This window comes from Hyperolius riggenbachi, chromosome 1 (genome assembly GCF_040937935.1).
Source record: "Hyperolius riggenbachi isolate aHypRig1 chromosome 1, aHypRig1.pri, whole genome shotgun sequence".
Taxonomy (NCBI): Eukaryota; Metazoa; Chordata; class Amphibia; order Anura; family Hyperoliidae; genus Hyperolius; species Hyperolius riggenbachi.
Genome location: NC_090646.1, coordinates 95,583,726 through 95,596,170, shown reverse-complemented (window position 1 = coordinate 95,596,170; position 12,445 = coordinate 95,583,726). Strand labels below are relative to the sequence as shown.

The 12,445-nt window shown below is 45.9% G+C and overlaps 1 protein-coding gene across 8 annotated transcripts in view; it reads right to left on the bottom strand.

The window, feature by feature from the left end:
* Positions 1 to 12,445, bottom strand: part of PPP2R2C (protein phosphatase 2 regulatory subunit Bgamma) — a 183,521-nt gene that overhangs the window by 16,727 nt on the left and 154,349 nt on the right. For all 8 annotated transcript variants that reach the window (XM_068277208.1, XM_068277188.1, XM_068277180.1 and 5 more), the window contains one exon: positions 3,099 to 3,263. In XM_068277208.1, coding sequence (XP_068133309.1) covers positions 3,099 to 3,263 — 165 coding nt within the window. The remainder of the gene's footprint in view (positions 1 to 3,098; positions 3,264 to 12,445) is intronic.

Here is a 12,445-nt window from a genome sequence, read left to right as displayed (position 1 = left end):
TAATATAATCTGCATTTTGAGTGCGATAAAACTGATTAGAAGAACTAATTGTATTCATTCTGGCTGAAGCTTATCCAAACTAACAACATTCTGAAAAAAGCAGCCCTCCGGAGGCATAGAAAGGGTTCTTGGCACCCTGGACCAGCCAAGCATAATGAGGCCCCCTACAGGCTGAGGGTCCTTTTACACTTAATGCGTTGTATGCGTCAGTATGCAGTTGGTACGCGTTTTTTCCACAGCAGTGCATTGTGAAAAAGATTTCAGTTAAGGGCCTGTTTCCACTACACGCAGATTGTGGATGCAGAAAAGTGACTGCAATGAATGCCTATGGGAAATGTGCATCAGAAAAATCGCGTTTAGTGGAAATAGGCATTCATTGAAGTTTTTCTGCATCCAGAATCTGTGTGTAGTGGAAACACGCCCTGTCACGGAACAGCCATGAGAAACGCGGGCGAATTGGAAGGAGCCGCGCAGTCCAATTTCTGTTCGCTGTCTGGCTAAATTTGTGCAGCCATTACAGGAATCAGAACGGACCTCCCTGGTTTTTTAAAATACAAGTTTTCTCCTCTGCCCCTAATTTAGGTGCAGGATGTCTTTTGAGTTGTTAATTAGCTTAAGGTGCCCATACACTCGTCAGATTGGCAGCAGATAGATAAGAAATGCATCTGATGGTCTATCTGATGCGTTTTTAGAACATTTTTTACCAGGATAGAATTCCAACAGATTTCAGTTTGAAATCTATTGAAATGCGATCTGATGGCATTTTTTTGCCATCAGATTTCCATTAAGGCCAATGCAAACTGATAAGCAATCTCTTCAGATCGACCTAAATTTTCCACCCTGCAAGTTCGATGGAAATCCATCGAAATCGATCGAAATCGGCCATCGATCGGTCGATTGGCCAACCGATTTGCAATCGATCAATCGATCGATCGATCGGGATCGATCGGTCGGCCAGAAAATCGGCTGAGTGTATGGGCTGCTTAAGACATATTTCCAGTGGAAGGCAGAATAACATGGAGGCATTCATCCCTTTTCTGTTCTGGGAACCAGGTGACACTTAGCTGATCTCATGTAGATGTTAATTAACCTAAGGGTGATAAGGAGGCCTAGGTTCAGCCAGGCAGGCTACGAATCCCCGGGAGGTCTTTACACCTTGCTCTCTGGTAAGGATCAAAGGGAAGCCAGCTGCTAACAGCTAGCACACATCCTGAATAACCGGAGGCTCATGGCATAATCCATAAACTTCCCAGATCTGTCATATTTCTGGGGTTCCTGAGATGGCAGCTTCGCCAAACGTGGGGAAAGTGTAGCATGAGTCCCGATGCTGGTTCTGAGGAAGTTTCAGAACATTCTGAGGTAAAGACTGCCAGTTAGGCAGTTTGAAAGTGCCCTGATGATACCACAGGGGTCCCACCCCTCATGTCTGGTATCAGGGCGCTGGGTAAATCGAGACAGACCTGAAAATGTTAATAAATCTGCCCTGACCTGTACGGTTCTGTGAGATAGAGCCCATATATGGTTAGATATGATTTCTGGTCCCCAGTACAAGGGGAGGGCTCATTTCATCTTCTAAGGGGGTGTGTGGCTCCCGCCCTCACTCCCTCCTACTGAATCAGGGGCATAAGAATGGCAGAGGACCCAAACTCAGTGTCCTCCACCCTGAAACATCATCCTGATTTCATCTGTGCCAGCTTGAGGATATGCTAGCATCCACCTGGTCTGAACTCTGAACTTTGATTGAAACCAAGAACTTTACAAGTTTTCCCACAATAGGACATCTTTCCACAAATCCTAAGTATTTTCTCCCTTTTATTTCATACTGGCTATTAATGTGTCAATAATAGTTGATTTTAATAATTTTCTGTATATATTAATTATTTATATTGCTTTCAATAAACCGACGCTATCGTCAGTTGTTGTTCCAGCTACCCTATTATTCAGCATACACAGGAACTGAACTCAGATCTCTGAAGAGACGCTACTTTTGTTTGTTGTTGGCTAGACAGAATACAGCGTGTTTTAACCGTTTTTATTTGTAGATCTAGGCTCAGACAGTCAGCGGGCTCCTCTGTCCCATGGTAACAGAGGTGGTGGCAGTTATACCCTGAACTAGTGTGTAAGTTGTAATTACCGTACCTCACAGGCTCTCTTCTGGTTTGTCTGCGGCCAATTCCCAACGGTTCCTACGCATTGACTGCGACCAGAGTTCGCACGATCCGTGCGCTGGCACCGTTTGGAAGGCCATTTGCGGTCTGACCACTAGGGCTCCTGTGACAAAAACACGTATAGAGGGAACTGGGAACAAAAGAAAACATGGACCGGGACCGCGGCCACAAGGGCATATCCAATAAACCCTTGTTGGATATGCTTACAGGGTCCCCGTGCTGGATTGGTGGGGTTGAGAACAATGAGGGAAACCTCTGGCCTATCCAGAGTCTTCCCTCTACTGAGGTAAGTATGTAACTTTCTCTTTTTGTCCCACTTCAGGTTCACTTTTAAGGACAACTATTGATAAACATGTTTTTTAAACTGGGATGGAAATAGCTCATCTAGGTGTTCCTAAGCACTGCTGTAAATTTTCCCTTGCTTATCTCTTCTTTTCATGTTATAAACCTGACTAGAAAACTCCCTTTCATTCTCTCACCAGATCAGAAGCAGTTGATCAGGTATACATTATCATTGTGGGCAGCACAGTGGCATAGTGGTTAGCACTCAAGCCTTGTAGTGCTTGGTCTGTGGTTCAAATCCCAGCCATGAAACTATCTCCATGGAGTTTGTATGTTCTCCCCGTCTCTGTGTGGGTTTCCTTCGGGGACTCCGTTTTTCTCCCACATCCCGGAAACTTACAGTAATTAGCTTCCCCCTAAAAAAAATTGTCCCTAGACCATGATGGACATATGACTGTGGTAGGGATTAGATTGTGAGCCCCTCTGAGGGACAGTTAGTGACAGGACAATATACTCTGTACAGCGCTGCGGAATATGTCGGCGCTATATAAATACGAAATAATAATTATTTGGACTGTTTGTATGCACATAACATTCCTGGCTAAGAATTCTCATATAAAGCAGTGCTATACAGCTCATGAGACTTACGCTTGCAGTGCTTGTCGCAGAGTGCAGACGCTCTCATGTCACACAGTCTGAGAGAACCTTTACTGCTGCTGTAAACAAATAGGTTGCAGTGATAGGGATGGAATTCAGCGGCTGTGATCACTTCTGTCAGGTCTTCCATGTTCGCAGGCTTGATGTCCACAATGTCTGATTTTAAAGGTTACTAAGGGAAAAAAACGAAAGATATAGACAGGAAGCAGATAACAGAGTCATCCTGTCATACACAGGCCACTTGTGGGTGTTTTAAGGGAGTGAGGGGAGGCAGAGATAGCTGGCAGACCAATAATAGTGTAAGTATACAATGGTATATATGTACAGACGGCTATTGTGGTTGCATGCAACAGGCTGTCAAGTGGTTCCTTCCTATATCTCTTTGCGGAGGAAATAGGTAAACAGACGGTCTTGCATAATTGTAATGTAAACACCTTATTCTAAAAAGGGCAGTTGGAGCCAGGGCACATGCGCTGTCCACTCTGTGCGCCCTCTTAGATTGCACTCCAGAACGTCTGTGCACAGAATTTGTGGCCAGGAGCTTTCTCGGCATGTACAGTTTGCAAACATTTGTAACCACGCATGCCCAGGACACTTCCATGTAAGGCTCCAGCACACAACCGTGGGGGAGGGCGAAGGAAAAGGAAACGCGGGTTAGACACAGCAAGTGCCCTTCAGCAGTGAGCAGGTGGGTGGAGCTAAAATACTCACTGTAGGACAGCGAAGCTGAGTGACCACACAGTGTAGTATGGGGACACTAAAGAAGTCCCAGGTATGGCCACCTTGTAAAGTATTATTCAGTTCAGGTGTGCTTTAGGTTTGGCCCAATAGGCCGCCTATCAAGTTTCCTGTCAAGTGACAGGCAGCCTATTGGGCCAATCAAAGTGCGGGGATAATTTCCTTTAAAGTGATTGGACCCGCAGGGGCTCAGGGCAGGACGAGTGGAGCTCTCATCATTGCCAATTAGCAGGCATAAGTTTGTAGCGCTCGCTATGCTACTCTGATAAGGAGTGTTAACTCTGATAAGGCATGCTATTAGTTATAGTGATTCAACCCCATAGTGTGGCTTGTAATTGCAAATATGACAAAATAGTGCAATGTTATTAAAAAAAAAAAAAGCTATAAATCTAAAATGTTAAATATCAGACTATTTTCTTTGCTACTAATGTTCTATTAATTATCAGTACTACACATACAAATCATATCATAAGTTTTTTTATTTCACTACAGTGTCACTTGAACCCTCAAGCACACGTTAGACAGAACTTGGGCAAAGTAACCTAGGGTTACCTTGGCTGAACATTCACCTTGTGCCCAGCTCCCCACTGCATTGTGTAAAAATCCAGATCTTTAACTGGTATTGAACAAACAAACATACAGTTCCCCTTCTAACCCGCCCACTGGAAACAGTTCCATCACACACAGCCCTACTATCTTGTGCACGCCTATAGCCAAGTGATGTGGAACTGACACCTTCCCCGTCAGGTTCCATTCGAATTTTTAGAGCATACAGTAAGTGGTCTCATTTATTATTTGAGTAAGATTAACAATGTATTTTAATTTGCAGGTGGTAAGTATGACATAATACAGCACCATGCAAGGCGTTGTTTGTTTTTTAAAGGAAGATTAATAAAAGTATGAATGGAATGGATGAATTATTGTGCTCCACCAGTACTAAATCTTGCAAGTATGAATTGTTCGATGTACTCTGTAAAGAACGTCAGAAAATGTCAGCACTATTTAAATGGAACCCGAGGTGAGAATGACATAGAGGCTGCCATATTTATTTCCTTTTAAACAATGCAAGTTGCCTGGTTGCCCCCTAGTCCTGTGTCTCTGATCCTTTTAGCCATCGAAGCTGAAAAAGCATACAGATCAGGTGCTCCGATTTAAGGGCTCGTACACATGCCCAACTGATGTCGCCCGTCGAGGATCAGGAGCTGATCCTCTTTGGCGACATTGCTGGACCAGCGTGCACACATATGTGTCAGCTGTGTAGCTGATGGCGCGCTGTGTTGCTATGTAGGGGGGCGTGGGGACTACGAGCAGGACATGCATGACGTCACACGGTGGGCGGGGGAGCAGCACAAACAATGGGATCGGCATGGAGGGCGGAGTAGATCTGTCTGGCGGATCGCTCATGGGTTGAGTGTCGGGGGTCATCGGGTGCCGTTCACATGCCTGTTTCTCGGCTGAGGCGGTCGTTATTGGCCACCTCAGCTGACTTAAGTCAGGTGTGTGTACGAGGCTTGTGTGTACCAGGCCAGTCTGACTGGATTAGCTGCATGCTTGTTTCAGGTCTGTGATTCGACACTACTGCAGCCAAAGAGATCAGCAGGATGACAGACAACTAATATTGTTTAAAAGGAAATAAATATGTTTTGTCTGCTTGTGCCTTGATAAAGGGGACCTGTCTGGCCCCAAAGTAATCATCGGATTGGATGAATCATAAGTGTATATGTGTGCAATGGGACAATAAATCTAAGTTGTTCACAACGAAGTCTGTGTGCGGATGCCTTCTGTGATTTATGGATTTGTACTGCTATGGGACTCCTGCACCAGCATAGCTCCACCATAGGTGTGCGGTTCTTCTGATTGGATAGCCTGCTCTGTGGTCTACCACAAAACAGGCTAGCACCTCTCCAATCCCTTCTAAATTCAGCGGCCCGCCTCATTCACCTCTCCACACGCTCTTCCGATGCAGCCCCACTATGCCGTTCTCTCCACTGGTTACCTATTACCCAGAGGATCCAGTTCAAACTCCTGACTCTAACATACAAAGCCCTCCATGAGTTGTGCCCTCCATACATCTCATCACTAATCTCAAGATATTGTCCCTCCCGCAACCTCCGCTCCTCCCAAGAAATTCTCCTGGCCTCTAAGCTGATCACCTCCTCTCATGCTCGCATCAAAGACTTTACACGAGCATCAGCCCTTATCTGGTACTCTCTTCCACAGCCTGTAAGTCATGCTCCAAACCTGGACATCTTCAAGCGCACTCTTAAAACACACCTTTTCAGACAAGCTTATAACATTCTATAGCCCTTATTTACTTATCTGACACAATGTAATCAGAGGCAAAGGGTCACTGCCTCATCCATCCTCCACCCCCTTACCTAGTGTGTCCCCCACTACCCATTAGATTGTAAGCTCGCAAGGGTAGGGTCATCCTCCTAATGTTTACTGTTCTTGTCACAATATTTGTGCTGCTTGGAACTCTGCTGTACATTTGTTAGTTGTATCTATGTTCCCCTTGTCTTTTTGTGCTTTGTAAAGCGCTGCGGAATATGTTGGCGCTATATAAATAAAAAAAAAATAATAGGAATAATAGCCTCCATATCACTCTCACCTCGGGTTCACTTTAAATCTATAACACTATAGATAAAGGGAAGTCCAGGGTCTCGGGAACCTTCTACCTTCCTGCTGTAGCCTCAGATGTCATGCAAGCACAGACAGGTGCAGCTTTTACCATTATTGATTCTGTCTTCTGGTCAGCACTGGGGAAAGCACAGCATATTGAAGCAAGCATCAACAGGAACTCCCCTCTCCCAGTGTTACAGAATACCCCCTACTCCTTATATTTAAATAGCGGTTGAGCCAGTTCCAGAAAATGACTCCGTAATTTCCAGTTACCGGCATTACGATAGCAAGACATTAGCTAATGTGCGGGAACACAGAACTTACATTTAGCTCTGTCTAATGGACTTGAAATTATTATCTCTGAGATATTCATTTGTGTTCAGGAGCACAGCCAGCCCTGCAACCTGCATCCAAGTGGGCACTATTTTTCATGAAGCCATTTGTATTTTCAAAAAAATTAACCTAGGTACAAGATATAAATTTGCAGTAATGTAGTATAGAACATTGATGTGCGTGCTGCTGGCTCTGCTCGGTGCTCGGGAGCAAAACGGGAAAAAAGGGTGCAGGAGCCCTTATGGAAAAAACGGCGCCGTCACAGGCACCTATTATAAAAGCTGTGATGCGCGACAAAGGATAGAAATTTGGGTGCACAGCGGCGCCTGCTATCAGGCGCAATTTGCCTTCTTTGCAGCAAATCATGTCTTTTATAATGGCTGAGATATGCGGCAAGGAAGGTAAATTTCTACGCCTGTTGAACAGCAAAGTACATTTCACGGCTTGATAGTATCGGGGGTGCCAGGGGCTGGCGGAAATGCTCATTGCTGCATATTGTGGTGGGGAGTGGTGGTGTTGTGGGGAGTTAAGGTTTGGGGGGGGGGGGGTAGGTTTAGGCGACGGGGAGGGGGGGCAGGGAGTACATAGGTAGGTTTAGGCGCCGGGGGGTTCTTAGGCTTAGGCACCACCGGGCGGGGTCTCAGGGTTAGGCTCCAGGAGGAGGGGGGGGGGTGTCTTAGGGTTAGGCACCACTGGAGGGGGGGGGGTGCTAGGGTTAGACATCAGTAGAGGGAGGATTCTGTGTGAGAGTAGGGTTATGTTTAGCGATAGTAAAATATCGGTAAACATTACCGATAGTATTGGTAGAATATCGCTAATTGTAGCAATATTCTACTAGTGGCAATCCCCTGTGCCCTATTTTTCAGGTGCATTTTTCATGTATGTACTTAGGAGAGCTTGGTGCTAATGCTATCCATGGAAAAGTAGATGCCACTCTCTGGTCTGTGTCTCGATCTTCAGCACCAGGCTTGGAGGGAGTGAAGTGTTGTTTAGGTGGAACAGAGAACAGAACAACACTGAGATCAATCTCCTCCTGCACATCCCACAGCTGAGTCAAAGTCAGCGCAGTGACTATTAAACATGTGGTACCTTATTTATCCACATGGAAAGATGACGAGCCAGCACTCTAAACCCAATGATATAATTTAATGAGACATTACTCACACCAGTACTTTAAAACTACAGCCAACAGCTGTCATACCAATGTTTGCAGCAACATCCGGATGGCTTTTACTTGCCTAACAAGAGTCTGCTTAGTGGAATGTTTTAATTTTTATTTTATCATAATGTCCCAGACATTGTTTATCAGGGGCATAGCTACAGGCAGGGCCGGATTTAGGCCTAGGCCACCTAGGCCATGGCCTAGGGCACCACAGGAGGAAGGGCACCAAAGCAGCAGGCTAAACTGGTGCAGCACTGGCAAGCTTGCAAATGCTGCAATGCAGGGAGATCAGGCGAGCCTGACCGCTGTATTCTGCCGCAAGCCGCCTGTGCAGCAGCCACCTTGCTCTCTGAGCACGTTTGCATTGTGGCCGGCGGCTATGGACTTGGGCAGCATTGGAGACTGAATTGAAGAGGAAGCTTCTGCACTGGAGATGAGCAGAGAAATGAGTGACACAGATGGCTGCTACATGATGAAGGCAAGCTCGCTACCTATACTGGAAGGTGGGGGGCGTGGGATAAGGAGGGATCTTGTTACCTATACTGGAGTGAAAGGGGAGGTGTCATCTGGCTACATATACTAGAGGGAAGGGGTTATCTGGCTACCTATACTGGAGGGAAAGGGGGAGGAGTCATCTGGCTACCTATACTGGGGGGTCATCAAGCTACATATACTAGAGGGAAGGGGAGAGGTCATGTCGCTACCTACTGAAGGGGGGCGGCTGGTGACAGTGGCCTAGGGCGGTAAAGAGTACAAATCCGGCCCTGGCTACAGGGGAGCAGCACCTGTGACTGCAGAGGAAGGCCCCGAGCTATAAGGGGGCCCCAACTCTTACTTACCCCTCTGATAAAGAGGTCCATGAATCAGATCAGATGCTTTTGTGGCTACACAGGTTATGGGTATGAAGATTACGATGTCCGCACTTGTTTTATGACCCTTGCAAGGTGGGCCCCCAGGCTGTGAGGATCACCAAGGGGTTGGCAAGGTAAAGGGTATGAACGTTGGGGGTGGCCTTATCAAAGTTTTGCTGGGGGCCCCATGCTTTATAGTTACGCCCCTCTTGTCTGATGTTCAACTGGATCACTTATCAGCTGTCATTTTCCAGTAGAAGATTTTATAATATTTCAATGGTCAGTTCTGACCATAATCAGTCTCAAGGTGACTATGTCCATAACAGATCCAAAAGGTGGCTCAGACAATACACAAAGGCAGCGTTGACAAAGAAGAGTTCAAGGAGACGTCTCTGACCATAAACAGTGCCATGAGACAGCTCTAACCATGAACAGTTCCAGAAGATGGCTCTGATTCTGAACTATTGTATGAAGAAGCGCTAACCATTAACAGCTACAGAAGGTGGTTTTAATCATGGACAGTTCCATGATTCATATCATGGACAATTCCAGGGGTTGGCTTTGGTCATGAAAAGTTCCAGAAGATGGCTTCAACCATCCACAGTTTCAAATGCCAGCAAAATTGCCTTCTTAGATACAGGAGGACTGAAGGTGTAAGTTATGAGCAGGCAAGGTGGAGGGTTAGGGAACACTAACATTTTCACATGGCACCGAGACCCCACACCAACATGTAATGGCATCAAATGTCAAACAACAAAAGATAATTGTTCAGCAGTTTCAGGAAATAGCTTTCACTTGAGAAGGGTAAATATGTTACATCACTAATCAACAAAAGTTTGAAAATGCATACTAGACTGCTGAATTGCCCTTTACCAATCTATCAGATCAGATCTACAGGGCAAATAACATTTGAATAGTCATAGTACCTGAACCAGAGTGAAAGAAAATAATATTGTGGCAATACAGTCAACAACATACACTCAGCTTTGTAACATAAGAAAAATCTGTAACAGCAACATGAAACCACAAAAGAAAGAACCTCTTTGTGTTGTGAGTGCAACCAAAAATCCAGAGAAGACTGTAAACATGAACGGGGTATACAGTGGCTGATGGGACATATTCACAGGTAGTGCTTAAAGAGAATCTGTATTGTTAAAATCGCACAAAAGTAAACATACCAGTGCATTAGGGGACATCTCCTATTACCCTCTGTCACAATTTCGCCGCTCCCCGCCGCATTAAAAGTGGTTAAAAACAGTTTTTAAAAGTTTGCTTATAAACAAACAAAATGGCCACCAAAACAGGAAGTAAGTTGATGTACAGTATGTCCACACATAGAAAATACATTCATACACAAGCAGGCTGTATACAGCCTTCCTTTTGAATCTCAAGAGATCATTTGTGTGTTTCTTTCCCCCTGCAGCTATCTTCCACTGAAGTGTCAGGCTGTTTCTTCCTGCAGAGTGCAGACAGCTCTGCCTGTATGTAATGACTCAGTATGTGAAAGCCCAGCCAGCTCAGAGGACGATTTATCCAGCTTGTAAAAGATAAGAGAGAAGAGAGAAGCTGTCCTAATCTAAATAATACACAGGCAGTGTGCAGAGAGGGGCCTGGAGGGGGGAGATGCATCACAGAACCACAACACTGAAGAACTTGGCAGCCTTCCAGACACAGGCTGACAAGTCTGACAAGAGAGAGATAAGTTGATTTATTACAGAGATGGTGATAGTAGAACGTGCTGCAGTAAGCCAGAACACATTAGAATAGCTTTTGGAACTTGTAGGATGATAAAAAACAGGATGCAATTTTTGTTACGGAGTCTCTTTAAGGTGGCCACACGTCAAGGGATGTTGGCAGCCAATTAGACCAAGAGACAAATCTCTCTCAGATCAAATCTGATTAGAAAGAGATCTGTTGGCTGCCCTTACTTCGCAAGGCTGATTTCTGATAGATTTCAGGCCTCGTAACGGCGCTTCCACTACCTCGCCACTATCTCCCCACATTTTATTTGTACATAGCTCCCCACCCCCCCACCCCCCGTGCATTAAGACACTTTACCCGTCCGCTGTCCTCATTACTTCCGCAATGGCGCCCCACATGCCCGCCGGCGCTATAGCATGTGGGGTGCATGTGACGTCACACACGCACCCCACATGCTATATTCCGGTAGCCACATGGAACCTGAAAGCGGAAGTACAGTGGACACTCAGTGAACAGTAGTGGGCGGCATGACAGGTAAAGTATTTTAATGCATAGGCACTGTGTGGGAACATATACAATTTGGGAGCAGCAAAGGGTTTTGTTGCTCGTGATATCACATGCTGTTACTTCCGTGCACCCGATCGACCACATCAGCCCGAAATTTCCTAACATGTTCAATTGATACATTTAGGCCTCTTTCACATCAAGATGTTGCGTTTTAGGGGACGTTAAGGTCGCATAACGTGCCCCTAACGCAACGCATGGTGGTGTTGAAGTTGGATGTCAGATTGAGACGTGTTATATGGCTCTTGGTGCTATCCTGGGAAGTCCACATCTTTTCAATGATTCGGATGATTCGAATCGGATTATTGAAAAGATCCGAATCTTTGAACCGAATCTTTGAATCATTTTACTAGAGAAGCAGGGAGCAGGGGTGCAGCAGAGTGAGAGGTGCAGGAGAATGAGGGCACATTGAGGGTGCTAATGGGGAAGGGAGAGATGCAGCAGGAAGATTGTGCTTGTGCACAGAAGCTGCAGTTCCTGTTTCTTCCAGACATCCACTGTGAACAGAATCCTTCATTGTGATGATTCAGACGATTCGACTCACAAAAAAGATCCGGATCAAAGATCCGAATCATTCATGATCTGGACAACACTACAGTGCAGTGAATATTAATTAGCCATGTGGCTAGTAGTGTTGGGCCGAACAGTTCGCCTGGCGAACCTCTCTGGGCCTCTTACTACTTCCGGGTAGCAATGACCCGGAGTAGTACGCCTGCGCTGCCCGGCGGAGCGCGTCCTAGATCGCGCTCCTGTTGCCGGGCACTCTCTGCGCATGACGTCACGCACAAGCGCAGAGAGTGCCCGGCAACAAGAGCGCGATCTAGGACGCGCTCCGCCGGGCAGCGCAGGCGTACTACTCCGGGTCATTGCGACCCGGAAGTAGTAAGAGGCCCATGGATTTAGAGTTGTTCGCCGGCGAACGGCTCGGGAACCGTTCGCCACATCTCTAGTGGCTAGGAACAATAGCGGACTCTCCCCTTACTGAGCATGTGCAAACAGTCAAACTCAGCTAAAACCACATATAACGCACAGCATGCTGCACTTTCTTTGAACGTCCAGCGTTACAATGTAACGTAACGTGTGCACTGTGAACAGCCCATTGATTTTTATTACTGTGAGTTGGGCTGCCTTACAGGCTGCTCTAACGTGCGCCTGTAACATCCCACTGTGAAAGCAGCCTCAACTAATTTCGGATTGCAATCATTTGAATTGTTGATCACGCAGGCTTATAGGGGCAGCGATTTTCATCCGATTCGATAATAATTATCGAATTGGATGGTTGATTGGCTGACAAATCGCTAGATGTATAGCCAACTTTAGTTTATTTGTTATGATTAGACAGTGTCCTCCATAAAAGTGATAAAATG